Source organism: Salmo trutta, unplaced genomic scaffold (assembly GCF_901001165.1).
Source record: "Salmo trutta unplaced genomic scaffold, fSalTru1.1, whole genome shotgun sequence".
Classification (NCBI taxonomy): domain Eukaryota; kingdom Metazoa; phylum Chordata; class Actinopteri; order Salmoniformes; family Salmonidae; genus Salmo; species Salmo trutta.
This window is the reverse complement of record NW_021822682.1, coordinates 291-18,802: the sequence shown is the minus strand read 5'-3', so window position 1 is coordinate 18,802 and position 18,512 is coordinate 291. Positions and strand designations below refer to the sequence as shown.

General features: G+C 41.2%; 1 protein-coding gene across 1 annotated transcript; it reads left to right on the top strand.

Annotated features, from left to right (window-relative positions):
* The first annotated feature begins 689 nt into the window (after window positions 1-689).
* LOC115183258 (gastrula zinc finger protein XlCGF49.1-like) lies at window positions 690-3,168 on the top strand. The gene is made up of 3 exons (XM_029744602.1): window positions 690-705; window positions 1,411-1,434; window positions 2,427-3,168. The coding sequence occupies exons 1-3, from the start codon at window positions 690-692 to the stop codon at window positions 3,026-3,028; spliced, it is 642 nt and encodes a 213-aa protein (XP_029600462.1). The 3' UTR covers window positions 3,029-3,168.
* Window positions 3,169-18,512: the final 15,344 nt, after the last annotated feature.

Here is an 18,512-nt window from a genome sequence, read left to right as displayed (position 1 = left end):
TGTTTTCTCATTATGGGTTATTGTGATGTCATTATGGGGTATTGATTATTCAATTATAAAATTATTCAATTTTAGAATAAGGCTGTAATGTAACTAAATGTTTAAAAAGTGAAGGGGTCTGAATACTTAATGAATGCACTGTATACCCCTTGCAGTTTTGTACACAGTCATGTGATACGTGGTATAGAAGAGTCCAATCTTAGGAGACTACATGGGAGGCACTATACTGTGTGTCTGCAGGTGTCTATCTGGTCAAAACCACTGATACAGGTGCCCCTCCACCCTCTGGTGGGATGCATCATGTCTACAGAGAAACCTAGATTCAAATACTTAGATTTGTGTGTATTGGGTATATGTTGTGAAATTGTTAGATATTACTTGTCAGATATTACTGCACTGTCGGAGCTAGAAACACAAGCATTTCGCTACACCCGCAATAACATCTGCTGAACACCTGTGTGATAAAATGTTTTATTTGAAATAAACATCCTATTTATCAAAGATGCTTTTGGCTGGAGTCAAAATTACTCACAAGGATTTGAATTTGTTAAAAGTCCATTTTGATACAGAAACACTAAACCATGATTTAGATTTATTAAGAACAGGTTGACTGACAAAGTCATGAAAAATTTGAAGAATTGAATAAACCACCTTTTGGCTATGATAAAAGATATGCCTCTGGGGTCAAAATGATCCATGTCAGAAGTATGGTTCATTGCAAATGTGTAGTGGGTGTAAAGTTTGTTTTAAATTCTTACTCATTAAACACGAATCAATCAACACATGCTTCTCTTTGAACGACTTAATATAATATTTAACTTTTATGAAATAAATGAAAAATAAACGTTTGGTTCCTCAACTGCGTTGCCCTCCAGTCAGCAGATGGCGATGTGCGTCTTTTAGGTTCAGGCGATGCTGCCAGTGTGACGTATAATCTAGTGGACGGGACGCTCCTTCAACAACAACAGCTAGTCAGACACCTCGGTCGCTTTCTAGCAAACATAGCTACAACATTCACGCTCTTTACACTGTTTTGGTGTATATTAGTCGCTGTATATTAAACACACTTCTGTCGTATGTACTTGTTGGCCCATTTAATTATATATTTACGTTGTTTGTCAGCTAGCTGGTTTGTTAAGTTAGCTTAGAACTAGTCTAGTCGCTAATGCTAGCTAGCTAACATCCCCGACCATGAGTTCACTAAGCTACTCTCCTCCTGCTAAAGAAGAGGAGGTCGGCTGGACGGAGAAAGAAACTCTAGTGAAATAGGAGGAGGAATAGAAAAATGTTAAAATACAAAAACAAGTAGAGGGTGAGGCTGTTACAGTGAAAGAAGAAGAGAAAGACGTTTCAGTGAAAGAAGAGGAGGAAGAGACTGAGGATGATGCAGTTTTTGGAGTGAAAGAGGAGGAGGGGGAGATCTGATTAAGACCAGTAAGTACTGTCTTAAAATGCGTGGTTTTAAAGCGAAGTTCGACTGAATTTTTATGCTTGAATATGTTGTTTAATGTAGGAATTGATAAAACTAAGATGTGTATACCACCAACGAGCGGGTCACCAACAACACGTTAACAATGGATTTACACGCAAAATCCCATCTTTAATGTTTCACAGAATGGACTTGCTCTTATCATGACTGAAATTACGTTGCATTACACTGGAGCGCGATTCCATGCCAACGTGGGCCGATAATATTTTTCGTATCTCAGAATATATTGTTTTGGCAATTCTCTCATAGAAACCTCATTGGAGGAAGTATGTTCGATATGTTTTTTACATTTGTAACACAAACCATGTTTGAGAAAACCATGATAAAAGGGCCATTATAGGACCTTTTTAGACCTGTGCATGCCTCCTGTCAGACCCCGTGACCTCTGACCCCTACATGATACAGACATCTAGTCATTATACTGTCAGACCCCATGACCTCTGACCCATACATGATACAGACAACATCTAGTCATTATACTGTCAGACCCCATGACCTCTGACCCCTACATGATACAGACATCTAGTCATTATACTGTCAGACCCCGTGACCTCTGAACCCTACATGATACAGACATCATCTAGTCATTATACTGTCAGACCCCATGACCTCTGAACCCTACATGATACAGACAACATCTAGTCATTATACTGTCAGACCCCATGACCTCTGACCCCTACAGGATACAGACAACATCTAGTCATTATACTGTCAGACCCCATGACCTCTGACCCCTACATGATACAGACATCATCTAGTCATTATACTGTCAGACCACATGACCTCTGAACCATACATGATACAGACATCATCTGTGAAAACTGACCTTGGGTTATTGAGGGATGTAATCTAGATTAAACCTCATAGGAAGAGTTTTATCATGTGGAGGTTTCATTCAGGCCTCTGTTTAACGAGATCCTCTGTTTGTCTTTGGCAGGAGAGAGACCAGACTCTCCCTCTGACAGCAGGAAGAGTCCTTCAGGGGAACCAGACCCAGAGACGCCCAAACCAGCCAAACGACATCACTGCTCCTACTGCGGAAAGAGTTTTCCTAAGTTACGAAAACTAAAAGAGCATGAGAGGACACACACAGGAGAAAAGCCTTTCCAATGTTCCCAGTGTGGAAACAGTTTTAGTCAGTTAGGGAGCCTGAAAATACATAAGAGAATACACTCTGGAGAGAAGCCTTATCACTGCTCCCACTGTGGAATGACTTTTATCTGCTCAGGGAGCCAGAAGTTACATGAGAGAATACACACAGGAGAAAAGCCTTTCCAATGTTCCCAGTGTGGAAAGAGTTTTAGTCAGTTAGGGAGCCTGAAAATACATAAGAGAATACACTCTGGAGAGAAGCCTTATCACTGCTCCCACTGTGGAAAGAGTTTTACTCAGGCAGGGAACCTGAAATCACATCAGAGGGTACATCCACAGGAGGAGAAGACATACCACTGCTCTCATTGTGGAAAGACATTTTCCCAGTCAGAGGACCTGAAATCACATGAGAGAATAGAGAGGCTGTGTTCTGACTTATGTTTTTGACTGAGAATTTGTGTTTTTGTTCTTGCCAAATTAAATCATATTGTTTATATGAAATCATAAAAAAACAGGTTTACTTTTGTGGATGTTTTTTCATCTGGCGACATGATCATGTCTAAAATCAGATAAAATATTTTAAAATATGTTTTTTTTTCTTATTCGATTGATTGGATGCAAATGTCAACCTTATGATGTTGTTCATTATATTATTTGCAAAATGTAAATTATTATATAAGTAAGTAGCCTTGCACGAGCCCAGAACAGCTCATAGAAACAGGAGCCTTGTCTTGTATGATCCAGAACAAATCAAATCAAAGTTTACCTTACTGTGAAATGCTTACTTACAGGCCCTAACCAACTGTGCGATTTTAAGTAAAAAATAGGTATTAGGTGAACAATAGATAAGTAAAGAAATAAAAACAACAGTAAAAACACAGTGAAAAATAACAGTGGCGAGGCTATAACAGTAATGAGGCTACATACAGACACCGGTTAGTCAGGCTGATTGAGGTAGTATGTACATGTAGATATGGTTAAAGTGACTATGCATATATGATGAACAGAGAGTAGCAGTAGCGTAAAAAGAGGGGTTGGTGGGTGGTGGGACACAATGCAGATAGTCCGGGTAGCCAATGTGCGGGGGCACCGGTTAGTCGGGCTAATTGAGGTAGTATGTACATGAACGTATAGTTAAAGTGACTATGCATATATGATAAACAGAGAGTAGCAGTAGCGTAAAATAGGGGTTGGTGGGTGGCGGGACACAATGCAGATAGTCCGGGTAGCCAATGTGTGGGGGCACCGGTTAGTCGGGCTAATTGAGGTAGTATGTACATTAATGTATAGTTAAAGTGACTATGCATTTAAGATAAACAGAGAGTAGCAGCAGCGTAAAAGAGGGGTTGGGGGGGCGGGACAATGCAAATAGTCCAGGTAGCCATTTGATTACTTGTTCAGGAGTCTTATGGCTTGGGGGTAAAAACTTTTGAGAAGCCTTTTGGTCCTAGACTTGGCGCTCTGGTACCGCTTGCCATGCGGTAGTAGAGAGAACATTCTATGACTGGGGTGGCTGGGGTCTTTGACAATTTTTAGGGCCTTCCTGACACCACCTGGCGTAGAGGTCCTGGATGGCAGGCAGCTTAGCCCCAGTGATGTACTGGGCCGTATGCACTACCCTCTGTAGTACCTTGCGGTCGGAGGCTGAACAGCTCATAGTAACAGGAGCCTATCTCCTGTGTCTGTAGTGTGAGGCAGCTTGATGTACAAGTTCTTCCCCTGGACAGGACTCTAGTCTATTAAGTTGCCCTCCACCAACTGCTGTTTTCAGATCTCGCAATAGGTCACGGATGTGATTCAGATCTGGGGCCTCGTTTATACAAATCTGTGCGTAAAACCAAATGCGTGGGATAATTTCCACGCAAAGCGTGAGATTTATCGACATGAACGTTTGCTTGAGAGAGAGAGGGTAAATTAAACGCACAGCCGTTACCATGTGTAAGCACAGTGCCACGTGGTGGACTGAGGGAACTTCTTGTCAAGCGTAGAATGGGGAAATATCTGTTGAGAATGTCTGTCTGACATTGTGAGAATAATAATGAAAATATTTTTAGATGTGGCGGATGAATCAGAATTAGTTGGGTAACATAGATAATTAAGATCTTTTATTTGTATAATATGCTTATGTGAGATACTTGTCATTAGAATTGTCATGACGTTGGCCTGTGGGTAAGGTTTATGACCCCCCATAAATACCTTTCTCCCTTCCCCTCACTTTCTGACCCTACTGAAGGACTGTTGAATAGCCTTTGTTGAATATAGAGAGTCTGGGAACATCAAACAAATGGGGAAAAGGAACCATATTTTGGTAATAAAACCAGCTGGAAATATGCTTTGGAACTTAATGAGTATGGATGTCAGTTCGGTTGTCATCTGAGACATCATGACTGATGACAGGACGACATAAACTGTACCTGGGATAGTATACACCCTCTAGTTATCAGAGTCACATGGAATTGTTATGCAATTGAAATGTTTGATATTGAAATAGTTTGTTAGGAGATTAAATGTAATTTTAGCTTCCAATTGAGAGAATTGGGTTTTCATAAGGAAAGTGCCCTGCTTGATCAGTGGCCCGCCCCTGTGAAGAGACAGGGGTTATAAATGATGAAACACACCCTCCTCCCCTCGCCACTATATAAGACAATGACACAATGTAACCAGTGGCTTCCACTACGTGAGGTCTGCAGCCTCTGCGTTACAAGGACACACATGTCAAGTACAGAACTAAGCCAACGTGAGCTTTGGATGTGAATGGTATGAACTTTGAACTTATTCACTACAGAAGTGATACATCCTAGCCGTTGAGTTAGCAGCGGCCGCTGTAGACGTGGGCTAGGAAAGGACGGACGACGGATCCAGTCTACCACAGACAAAGATACTACAACGTATCCACTTTAACACCATTGACATTCTTCTGAGGACAGGAAGATCTGTTGTCCAACCCGGCCAGCATCTACGACCAATCTACCGAAGCGCAGCTCAGAGTAAATATTTATTGCATTTTCCTTTTCCAAATGGGTGGTAATTTAGAATGCATAAAATTCTGTATTTACGATAGCATAGCTGTTTCTGTGTTCCTCAGTCTTCCCGCTCTTTCATTTAAGCCCAACCCCCTTTCTTTGTGTTACAAGCCGCCATGTCGGCTCCGTCCACCAGGGACGTTTTCTGTATGACATCATTTGTATTCTGTGTATATGTAGTTCTGTGTGAATGGTTGGGTATTTAGTAAATAAATAATTAAACCCAATTTTGGATTGCTGATTCAAGTTGTTAGCCAGGGTTCGTGAGGATAACCAAGAATTTACAACTTTCATTATGAGACTTTGTGTCATCATGGGGTATTGTGTCATCATGGGGTATTGCGTCATCATGGGGTATTGCGTCATCATGGGGTATTGCGTCATCATGGGGTATTGCGTCATCATGGGGTATTGTATCATCATGGGGTATTGTGTCATCATGGAGTATTGTGTCATCATGGGGTATTGTGTCATCATGGGGTATTGTGTCATCATGGGGTATTGTGTCATCATGGAGTATTGTGTCATCATGGGGTATTGTGTCATCATAGGGTATTGTGTCATTATGGGGTATTGTGTCATCATGGAGTATTGTGTCATCATGGAGTATTGTGTCATCATGGGGTATTGTGTCATCATGGGGTATTGCGTCATCATGGGGTATTGCGTCATCATGGGGTATTGCGTCATCATGGGGTATTGCGTCATCATGGGGTATTGTGTCATCATAGGGTATTGTGTCATTATGGGGTATTGTGTCATCATGGGGTATTGTGTCATCATGGGGTATTGTGTCATCATGGAGTATTGTGTCATCATGGGGTATTGTATCATCATGGAGTATTGTATCATCATGGTGTATTGTGTCATTATGGGGTATTGTATCATCATGGAGTATTGTATCATCATGGAGTATTGTGTCATCATGGGGTATTGTATCATCATGGGGTATTGTGTCATCATGGGGTATTGTGTCATCATGGGGTATTGTATCATCATGGAGTATTGTATCATCATGGGGTATTGTGTAATCATGGTGTATTGTGTCATTATGGGGTATTGTGTCATTATGGGGTATTTTGTCATCATGGGGTATTGTGTCGTTATGGGGTATTGGGTCGTTATGGGGTATTGGGTCGTTATGGTGTATTGGGGTATTGTGTCATTATGGGGTATTGTGTCATCATGGGGTATTGTATCATCATGGGGTATTGTATCATATTGGGGTATTGTATCATCATGGAGTATTGTATCATCATGGGGTATTGTGTCATTATGGGGTATTGTGTCATTATGGGGTATTGTGTCATTATGGGGTATTGGGTCGTTATGGGGTATTGGGTCGTTATGGGGTATTGGGGTATTGTGTCATTATGGGGTATTGTGTCATTATGGGGTATTGTGTCATTATGGGGTATTGTGTCATTATGGGGTATTGGGTCGTTATGGTGTATTGGGTTGTTATGGGGTATTAGGGTATTGTGTCATTATGGGGTATTGTGTCATTATGGGGTATTGTGTCGCTATGGGGTATTGGGTCGTTATGGGGTATTGTGTCGTTATGGGGTATTGGGTCGTTATGGGGCATTGTGTCATTATTGGGTATTGTGTCATTATGGGGTATTGTGTCATTATGTCATGGGGTATTGTGTCAATATGGGGTATTGTGTTGTTATGGGGTATTGGGTCGTTATGGGGTATTGTGTCGTTATGGGGTATTGGGGTATTATGGGGTATTGTGTCATTATGGGGTATTGTGTCATTATGGGGTATTGTGTCATTATGGGGTATTGTGTCATTATGGGGTATTGTGTCATTATGGGGTATTGTGTCATTATGGGGTATTGGGTCGTTATGGTGTATTGGGTTGTTATGGGGTATTAGGTTATTGTGTCATTATGGGGTATTGGGTCATAATGGGTTATTGTGTCGTTATGGGGTATTGTGTCATTATGGGGTATTGGGTCGTTATGGTGTATTGGGTCGTTATGGGGTATTAGGGTATTGTGTCATTATGGGGTATTGGGTCATTATGGGGTATTGTGTCATTATGGGGTATTGTGTCGTTATGGGGTATTGGGTCGTTATGGGGTATTGGGTCGTTATGGGGTATTGTGTCGTTATGGGGTATTGGGGTATTGTGTCATTATGGGGTATTGTGTCATCATGGGGTATTGTATCATCATGGGGTATTGTGTCATCATGGGGTATTGTATCATCATGGGGTATTGTGTCATCATGGGGTATTGTATCATCATGGAGTATTGTATCATCATGGGGTATTGTGTAATCATGGTGTATTGTGTCATTATGGGGTATTGTGTCATCATGGGGTATTGTGTCGTTATGGGGTATTGGGTCGTTATGGGGTATTGGGTCGTTATGGGGTATTGGGTCGTTATGGTGTATTGGGTCGTTATGGGGTATTAGGGTATTGTGTCATTATGGGGTATTGTGTCGTTATGGGGTATTGTGTCATTATGGGTTATTGTGTCGTTATGGGGTATTGTGTCGTTATGGGGTATTGGGTCGTTATGGGGTATTGTGTCATTATGGGGTATTGTGTCGTTATGGGGTATTGTGTCGTTATGGGGTATTGTGTCGTTATGGGGTATTGGGTCGTTATGGGGTATTGTGTCATTATGGGGTATTGTGTCATTATTATAGTAGCTGGCTGGTTAAGTTAGCATTAGCCTAGTCGCTAATGATAGCTAGCTAGCTAACATCCCCGAACATGAGCTCCCTAAACTACTCCCCTCCTGTTAAAGAAGAGGAGGTCTGCTGGACGGAGAAAGAAGCTCTGGGGCTGAACATTGTCGTGAAAGAGGAGAAGGAAGAGGAGGATGTTACAGTAAAACAAGAAGTAGAGGATGAGGCTGTTACAGTGAAAGAAGAAGAGAAAGACATTTCAGTGAAAGAAGAGGAAGACGCGTTCAGAGTGAAAGAGGAGGAGGAAGAGAAAGAGGAGGATGCAGTTTTTGGAGTGAAAGAGGAGAAAGAGGGAGAGATTACTGTCACATTGACAGAGGAGTCAGGAGATCTGATTACCATCAGTAAGTACTGTCTTAAAAACGGGCTCTAACTGTCCAAAGGTTTTGAACGAATGTGTTGTTTTAAAGCAGCATGCTACTGAAATTCTATACTTGAAAATGTTGTTCTGTACTATAGGAATTTATGTTTTAATGTAATGTTAAAGCTACATTTAAAAATGGGTGATTAAAGCCCTGAATGCTGATTGGCTGACAGCCGTGGTATATCAGGCCGTATACCATGGGTATGTCATGTATTTTTACTGTTCTAATTACATTGGTAACCAGTTTATAATAGCAATAAGACACCTCAGTTATAGATGGCCAATATACCACGGCTAAGGGCTGTATCCAGGCACTCTGTGTTGTGCATAAGGACAGTCTTTAACCGTGCTATATTGGCCATATACCACACTTCCTCTGGCCTTATTGCTTAACTGTAACATGTGTATACCATCAGAGTACCCCCCCCCCCCACCACAAAATCACAACTTAATTGTCTCACAGAATGGCAAACAAGTTATAAATGAAACTTTTGACGTGTGTCTATTGTAGGCCTTGCATACTCGCAAAACGCAGATTTCTAAATAATGTTGGAGAAATACATAAAATAAGAAGCATTATTGACATGAAATGGACATGTGTTATGGGGAGACTGAACATATTAGCAAACGGACAAGCGTTTTGGGGAGACTGAACATATTAGCAAAAGGACAAGCGTTTTGGGGAGACTGAACATATTAGCAAAAGGACAAGCGTTTTGGGGAGACTGAACATATTAGCAAAAGGACAAGCGTTTTGGGGAGACTGAACATATTAGCAAAAGGACAAGCGTTTTGGGGAGACTGAACATATTAGCAAAAGGACAAGCGTTTTGGGGAGACTGAACATATTAGCAAAAGGACAAGCGTTTTGGGGAGACTGAACATATTAGCAAAAGGACAAGCGCTTTGGGGAGACTGAACATATTAGCAAACGTTTGTTAGTCAACAAAAAACATGGGCAAAATAGCCATTTCAAGGAAAGGCTAAACTAAAGAATTATCATTTAGAAAAGATGGTAATTATTACTTTAGAGATGAAGTGGGCCACCAACAAAACATTAATAACAATGGATCAAATGCAGCCTTTAACATTAGTAATATATATTATTATAGAGCTCTGCTCAGCCTATAAACATGACATTATCTATTATTATAGAGTTCTGCTCAGCCTATAAACATGACATTATCTATTATTATAGAGCTCTGCTCAGCCTATAAACATGACATGATCTATTATTATAGAGCTCTGCTCAGCCTATAAACATGACATTATCTATTATTATAGAGCTCTGATCAGCCTATAAACATGACATTATCTATTATTATAGAGCTGTGCTCAGCCTATACACATGACATTATCTATTATTATACAGCTCTGATCAGCCTATAAACATGACATTATCTATTATTATAGAGCTCTGTTCAGCCTATAAACATGACATTATCTATTATTATAGAGCTCTGCTCAGCCTATAAACATGACATTATCTATTATTATAGAGCTGTGCTCAGCCTATAAACATGACATGATCTATTATTATACAGCTCTGATCAGCCTAAAATACGACATTATGTAGACTGGCAGGTAGGAGCGTTGGGCCAGTAACCGAAAGGTTGCTCGATCAAATCCCCGAGCTGAAAAGGTAAAAACGCTGTCATTCTGCCCCTGAGCAAGTCAGTTAACCCACTGTTCCCTGGCTGCCGATGACGTGGATGTCTATTAAGGCAGCCCCCCACACCTCTCTGATTCAGAGGGGTTGGGTTAAATACGGGACACACATTTCAGTTGAATCCATTCAGTTGACTAGGCATCCCCCTTTCCCTTTCCCTATTATAGAGCTCTGCTCAGCCTATAAACATGAGAGAAAGATTAGATTTTATGTTCTACATTATTATTATTAGGGCGGCCACCAAGTTTTTATTAAACTATGGAATGTTCTGAAAACTGACTTCAGGTTTTTGAGGAATCTATGGAGGTTTAATTCAGTTCTCTGTTTAGTATTTAACTAAATACTCTGTTTGTCTTTGGTAGGAGAGGGACCAGACTCTCACTCTGACAGCGGGGAGGACTCCTTCAGGGGAACCAGACCCAGAGACGCCCAAACCAGCGAGACAACACCACTGTTCCCAGTGTGGAAAGAGTTTTAAGTGGTTAAGAAACCTGAAAGTACATGACAGAACGCATACAGGAGAAAACCCTTATGATTGCTCCCACTGTGGAAAGAGTTTTACCAAGTTAGGGAACCTAAAAGAGCATGAGAGGACACACACAAGAGAAAAGCATTTCCAATGTTCACAGTGTGGAAAGAGGTTTACCCAGTTACGGTACCTGAAACAACATGAAGAAATACACACAGAAGATAGGAAGACCTACCACTGCTCTCAGTGTGGAAAGATATTTGCTGGGTTAGGGAACCTGAAAATACATATGAGAATACACTCTGGAGAGAAGCCTTACCACTGTTCCCACTGTGTAAAGAGTTTTACTCAGTTAGGGAGCCTGAAAACACATGAGAGGGGACACACTGGAGAGAAGCCTTATCACTGTTCCCACTGTGGAAGGAATTTTAGGTGGTATGCGACCTGAAGGAGCATGAGAGAATACACACAGGAGAAAAGCCTTACCAATGTTCCCGATGTGAAAAGAGTTTTACCCATCAAGGGAGCCTGAAAGCACATGAGAGAATACACTCAGGAGAAAAACCTTACCAATGTTCCCGATGTGAAAAGAGTTTTACCCGGTTAGGGAGCTTGAAAAGGCATGAGAGAACACACACAGGAGAAAAGCCTTTCCAACATACTAATACACAGGAGAAGACATACCACTGTTCTCATTGTGAAAAGACATTTTCCCAGTCAGAGGACCTGAAATCACATGAGAGAATAGAGAGGCTGTGTTCTGACTTATGTTTTTGATTGAGAAATTGTGTTTTTGTTCATGCTACATTAAATCAAATTGTATGAATGAAATCATACTGAAAAATAGGTCTACATTTTTTTTCAGCTCAAGAAATGATCATGTCGAAAATCAGATTAAAATAGTTAAAAAAATATTATGTTTTGATTATGAATTTAAGATTGATTGAATGCAAGTGTAAACCCCTACATGTTGTTCACTATATAATTGGGATATTTCAAACATGTTAATTATTAAATAGATTTATATAAGTATTTCTTCATTCAGATTGTCATTGTAAATGTGAATTGGTTCTCAATTGACATATCTGATTAAATAAAGGTGAAATAAAGTAAATGCCATACTATTTTGGGGAAGTCTATTTGATTCTATGTTCGGACATATAAAGTGTGTTTGTGAAAACAATTTTAAGATGCTGCATAGTGATTTTCCAAACTCACTTCAAAGAGAGAGACTTGAGGATGGGACATGTTGTGACATCATATTTCCAATCTGAGTGTTCCATTCCATCCTTTCCTCTATTTAGAATCTAATAGTGTTCCATTCCATCCTTTCCTCTATTTAGAATCTAATAGTGTTCATTCCATCCTTTCCTCTATTTAGAATCTAATAGTGTTCCATTCCATCCTTTCCTCTATTTAGAATCTAATAGTGTGTCCATTCCATCCTTTCCTCTATTTAGAATCTAATAGTGTTCCATTCCATCCTTCCTCTATTTAGAATCTAATAGTGTTCCATTCCATCCTTTCCTCTATTTAGAATCTATAGTGTTCCATTCATCCTTTCCTCTATTTAGAATCTAATAGTGTTCCATTCCATCCTTTCCTCTATTTAGGATCTAATAGTGTTCCATTCCATCCTTTCCATCTATAAAGAATCTAATAGTGTTCCATTCCATCCTTTCCTCTATTTAGAATCTAATAGTGTTCCATTCCATCCTTTCCTCTATTTAGATCTAATAGTGTTCCCATTCATCCTTTCCTCTATTTAGAATCTAATAGTGTCCATTCCATCCTTTCCTCTATTTAGATTCTAATAGTTTCCATTCCATCCTTTCCTCTATTTAGAATCTAATAGTGTTCCATTTCATCCTTTCCACTATTTAGATTCTAATAGTGTTCCATTCCATCCTTCCTCTATTTAGAATCTAATAGTGTTCCATTCCCTCCTTTCCTCTATATAGAATCTAATAGTGTTCCATTCCATCCTTTCCTCTATATAGAATCTAATAGTGTTCCATTCCATCCTTTCCTCTATTTAGAATCGAATAGTGTTCCATTCCATCCTTTCCTCTATATAGAATCTAATAGTGTTCCATTCCATCCTTTCCTCTATATAGAATCTAATAGTGTTCCATTCCATCCTTTCCTGTATAAAGAATCTAATAGTGTTCCATTCCATCCTTTCCTCTATTTAGAATCTAATAGTGTTCCATTCCATCCTTTCCTCTATATAGAATCTAATAGTGTTCCATTCCATCCTTTCCTCTATTTAGAATCTAATAGTGTTCCATTCCATCCTTTCCTCTATATAGAATCTAATAGTGTTCCATTCCATCCTGTCCTCTATTTAGAATCTAATAGTGTTCCATTCCATCCTTTCCTCTATTTAGAATCTAATAGTGTTCCATTCCATCCTTTCCTCTATTTAGAATCTAATAGTGTTCCATTCCTTCATTTAAGCCACTGTAACAGTTGTGTTAAATCATGTTGACTGACAAAAGAGATGTTACAGCATGCCTGCCAACTGGCTATATGGCAAAACGTTGATATGTCGAATGTGACCAGGTTTGTGCAGATTACTTTCAGAGGTAGGCTGTACCCAGAGTAATGGGAGTTATGTTTTCTTGAATGCCCAGAATTTTATCGATAATCAAGGAGCAAGTGGGGATTTTGAACTTTTAGTCCAGTTTTATGTACAATCTTTCCTGAAAAGTAAATTGAGTCCACGATCATCTCCCTTGTTTGTTGACGTTGGGCCAGAGGTTATTTTATTTATTTATTTCAGGTAGAACAGCACTGTGGGACCTATTGAAGTGGGTCTAGGGTATCAGGGAAGGTAGAGGTGATATGATCTAGCACTGTGGACCTATTGAAGTGGGTCTAGGGTATCAGGGAAGGTAGAGGTGATATGATCCTAGCACTGTGGACCTATTGAAGTGGGTCTAGGGTATCAGGGAAGGTAGAGGTGATATGATCCTAGCACTGTGGACCTATTGAAGTGGGTCTAGGGTATCAGGGAAGGAAGGTAGAGGTGATATTATCCTAGCACTGTGGACCTATTGAAGTGGGTCTAGGGTATCAGGGGAAGGTAGAGGTGATATGATCCTAGCACTGTGGACCTATTGAAGTGGGTCTAGGGTATCAGGGAAGGTAGAGGTGATATGATCCTAGCACTGTGGACCTATTGAAGTGGTCTAGGGGTATCAGGTAGAACAGCACTGTGGACCTATTGAAGTGGGTCTAGGGTATCAGGTAGAACAGCACTGTGGACCTATTGAAGTGGGTCTAGGGTATCAGGTAGAAAACAGCACTGTGGACCTATTGAAGTGGGTCAGGGTATCAGGTAGAACAGCACTGTGGACCTATTGAAGTTGGTTCTAGGGTATCAGGTAAACAGCACTGTGGACCTATGAAGTGGGTCTAGGGTATCAGGTTAGAACAGCACACTGTGGACCTATTGAAGTGGGTCTAGGGTATCAGGGAAGGTAGAGGTGATATGATCCTAGCACTGTGGACCTATTGAAGTGGGTCTAGGGTATCAGGGAAGGTAGAGGTGATATGATCCTAGCACTGTGGACCTATTGAAGTGGGTCTAGGGTATCAGGGAAGGTAGAGGTGATATGATCCTAGCACTGTGGACCTATTGAAGTGGGTCTAGGGTATCAGGGAAGGTAGAGGTGATATGATCCTAGCTCTGTGGACCTACTGAAGTGGGTCTAGGGTATCAGGGAAGGTAGAGGTGATATGATCCTAGCACTGTGGACCTATTGAAGTGGGTCTAGGGTATCAGGGAAGGTAGAGGTGATATGATCCTAGCTCTGTGGACCTATTGAAGTGGGTCTAGTGTATCAGGGAAGGTAGAGGTGATATGATCCTAGCACTGTGGACCTATTGAAGTGGGTCTAGGGTATCAGGGAAGGTAGAGGTGATATGATCCTAGCACTGTGGACCTATTGAAGTGGGTCTAGGGTATCAGGGAAGGTAGAGGTGATATGATCCTAGCACTGGGACCTATTGAAGTGGTTCTAGGTATCAGGGAAGGGTAGAGGTGATATGATTCTAGCACTGTGGACCTATTGAAGTGGGTCTAGGGTATCAGGAAGGTAGAGGTGATATGATCCTAGCCTGTGGACCTATTGAAGTGGGTCTAGGGTATCAGGTAGAACAGCACTGTGGACCCTATTGAACGTGGGTCTAGGTTATCAGTAGAACAGCACTGTGGACCTATTGAAGTGGGTCTAGGGTATCAGGGAAGGTAGAGGTGATATGATCCTAGCACTGTGGACCTATTGAAGTGGGTCTAGGGTATCAGGGAAGGTAGAGGTGATATGATCCTAGCACTGTGGACCTATTGAAGTGGGTCTAGGGTATCAGGGACAGGTAGATGGTGTATGATCCCAGCACTGTGGACCTATTGAAGTGGGTCTAGGGTATCAGGGAAGGTAGAGGTGATATGATCCTAGCACTGTGGACCCTATTGAAGTGGGTCTAGGGTATCAGGGAAGGTAGAGGTGATATGATTCTAGCACTGTGGACCTATTGAAGTGGGTCTAGGGTATCAGGAAGGTAGAGGTGATATGATCCTAGCACTGTGGACCTATTGAAGTGGGTCTAGGGTATCAGGTAGAACAGCACTGTGGACCTATTGAAGTGGGTCTAGGGTATCAGGTAGAACAGCACTGTGGACCTATTGAAGTGGGTCTAGGGTATCAGGGAAGGTAGAGGTGATATGATCCTAATACTGTGGACCTATTGAAGTGGGTCTAGGGTATCAGGGAAGGTAGAGGTGATATGATTCTTGACTAGTCTCTCAAAGCACTTCATGATGACGGAAGTGAGTGCAACGGGGCGATAGTCACTTAGTTCAGTTACCTTTCTGGGCTCCCGAGTGGCGCAACGGTTTACAGCACTGCATCTCAGTGCAAGATTCATCACTACAGTCCCTGGTTCGAATCCAAGCTGAATCACATCCGGCCATGATTGGGAGTCCCATAGGGCAGTGCACAATTGGCTCTGTGTTGTCCGAGTTTGACCAGGGTAGGCTGTCATTGTAAATAAAGAATTTGTTCTTAACTGACTTGCCTAGTTAAATAAAGGTTAAATAATAAATATATATATATATATATTGGGTACAGGAACATGCTTCAAGATGGTGGACATCTTGGTGGACATCTTGAAGCATGTGGGGACAGTAGACTGGGATAGGGAGAGATTGAATATGTCCGTAATATGTCTCATAGCAAAGGGTCTGAATACTTATGTAAATAAGGTATTTCTGTTTTTTATTTGTAATACATTTCCGGTAATTTCTAAAAACCTGCTTTCACTTTGTCATTATGGGTTATTGTGTGTAGATTGATGAGGAACATTTTCTATTTAATACATTTTAGAATGAGGCTGAAACGTGACAAAATGTGGAAAAAGTCAAGGGGTCTGAATACTTTCCGAATGCGCTGTAAACTAAAGCAAAAAAAAGGTAATTAAATGCATTTAGAATAATCTTTCTCTGAAAATAAAATGTGATCCTCAACTGCGTTTCCCTCCAGTCAGCAGACGGCGATGTGCGTCTTTCAGGCGATGCTGCAGCGTGACGTATAATCTAGTGGACGGTTCTTCATAAACAGCTCGTCAACCACCTCGGTAGCTTGCTAGCCAACATAGCCGAAACATTCAAGCTATTTATACGCTTTCGGTCTATATTAGCTACTGTGTTTTAGACACACTTCTGTCGTATCTACTTGTTAACCTATTTAATTTAATATTACGTTATTGTTTATTAGTCAGCTATAGTAGCTGGCTGGTTAAGTTAGCATTAGCCTGGTCGCTAATGATAGCTAGCTAGCTAACATCCCCGAACATGAGCTCCCTAAACTACTCCCCTCCTGTTAAAGAAGAGGAGGTCTGCTGGACGGAGAAAGAAGCTCTGGGGCTGAACATTGTCGTGAAAGAGGAGAAGGAAGAGGAGGATGTCACAGTAAAACAACAAGTAGAGGGTGAGGCTGTTACAGTGAAAGATGAAGAGAAAGACGTTTCAGTTAAACAAGAGGAAGAAGAGGATGATGCTGTTTTTGGAGTGAAGAAGGAAGGAGAGATTACTGTCACATTGAAAGATGAGGAGACAGGAGATCTGAGTAACACCAGTAAGTACCGCCTTCAATTAGTTTTTAACTTTGGATATTCGGAGTTGGCTCGTCAATACCTCTTCAACGGAGGGTCCTGGGATGATGACTGATATGTCTAGAATCAGACGACGTAGAGAACAAGCTGCCCCTTGTTTTCTCCGTTCCGTTTCCTAAATGTGACTTAACATATATATTTGAGAAGGGTCTATCTGCTGACCGCAGACTGGGGGGCCACGGCATGTAGTGATTTTAATGTAGTGATGTTTTACTACACACCGTGACCCCCAATAGAGCCATGTGAGAGTTGGGTTGGCTACACCAAAGATTATGGATATACTGACAAGATGTCTCTCCGTCCTGACAAGGGGAGTCGTTGTCCACAAAGCAGCATTGTGGGTTGTCTCGCTCCCACCTATCCTGTCTTTGGATTGGTGGATACATCTTATTATTGTAATCTATTGTTTATATTCTATGAGGGTTGTTGACGTCAACCGCCTGTATTCAATGGAGAGAGATGCTAAGCTACTAGCATGAATATGCATAGCGATCTGGAGACAACTCCTATAGTGTTTTATCAAAGTTGTCGGTATGTCACGTGTCCACGTAACAACTTAATCATTACGAAACTTCTGTTAGATCAAGTAAACCTCACGTAGCAAATAAGCCATTCATTTTGTTGTTGACCAAATTCAACACTTTCCACATTGGGTTGATAATTGTTTCCACTTGGATACAACCTACTGTAACCTACTGGCATGATCTAGAGAGATACAACCTACTGTAGCCTACTGGCATGACCCAGAGAGAAACAACATACTGTAACCTACTGGCATGACCTAGAGAGATACAACCTACTGTAACCTACTGGCATGACCTAGAGAGTTACAACCTACTGTAACCTACTGGCATGACCTAGAGAGATACAACCTACTGTAGCCTACTGGCATGACCTAGAGAGTTTAACCTACTGTAACCTACTGGCATGACCTAGAGAGATACAGCCTACTGTAACCTACTGGCATGACCTAGAGAGTTACAACCTGCTGTAGCTTACTGGCATGACCTAGAGAGTTACAACCTGCTGTAACCTACTGGCATGACCTAGAGAGTTACAACCTGCTGTAACCTACTGGCATGACCTAGAGAGTTACAACCTACTGTAACCTGCTGGCATGACCTAGAGAGATACAACCTACTGTAAACTACTGGCATGACCTAGAGAGTTAAAACCTACTGGCATGACCTAGAGAGTTACAACCTACTGTAACCTACTGGCATGACCTAGAAAGATACAACCTACTGTAACCTACTGGCATGACCTAGAGAGATACAACCTACTGTAGTCTACTGGCATGACCTAGAGAGATACAACCTACTGTAACCTACTGGCATGACCTAAAGAGTTACAACCTACTGTAGCCTACTGGCATGACCTAGAGAGATACAACCTACTGTAACCTACTGGCATGACCTAGAGAGTTACAACCTACTGTAACCTACTGGCATGACCTAGAGAGATACAACCTACTGTAACCTACTGGCATGACCTAGAGAGATACAACCTACTGTAGCCTA

Bases quoted from the DNA above. Each gene is read 5' to 3' on its own strand.
- LOC115183258 (XM_029744602.1), top strand. The intron at 1,435-2,426 runs GTAAGTACTGTC...TGTCTTTGGCAG, and splicing joins GGGAGATCTGATTAAGACCA to GAGAGAGACCAGACTCTCCC.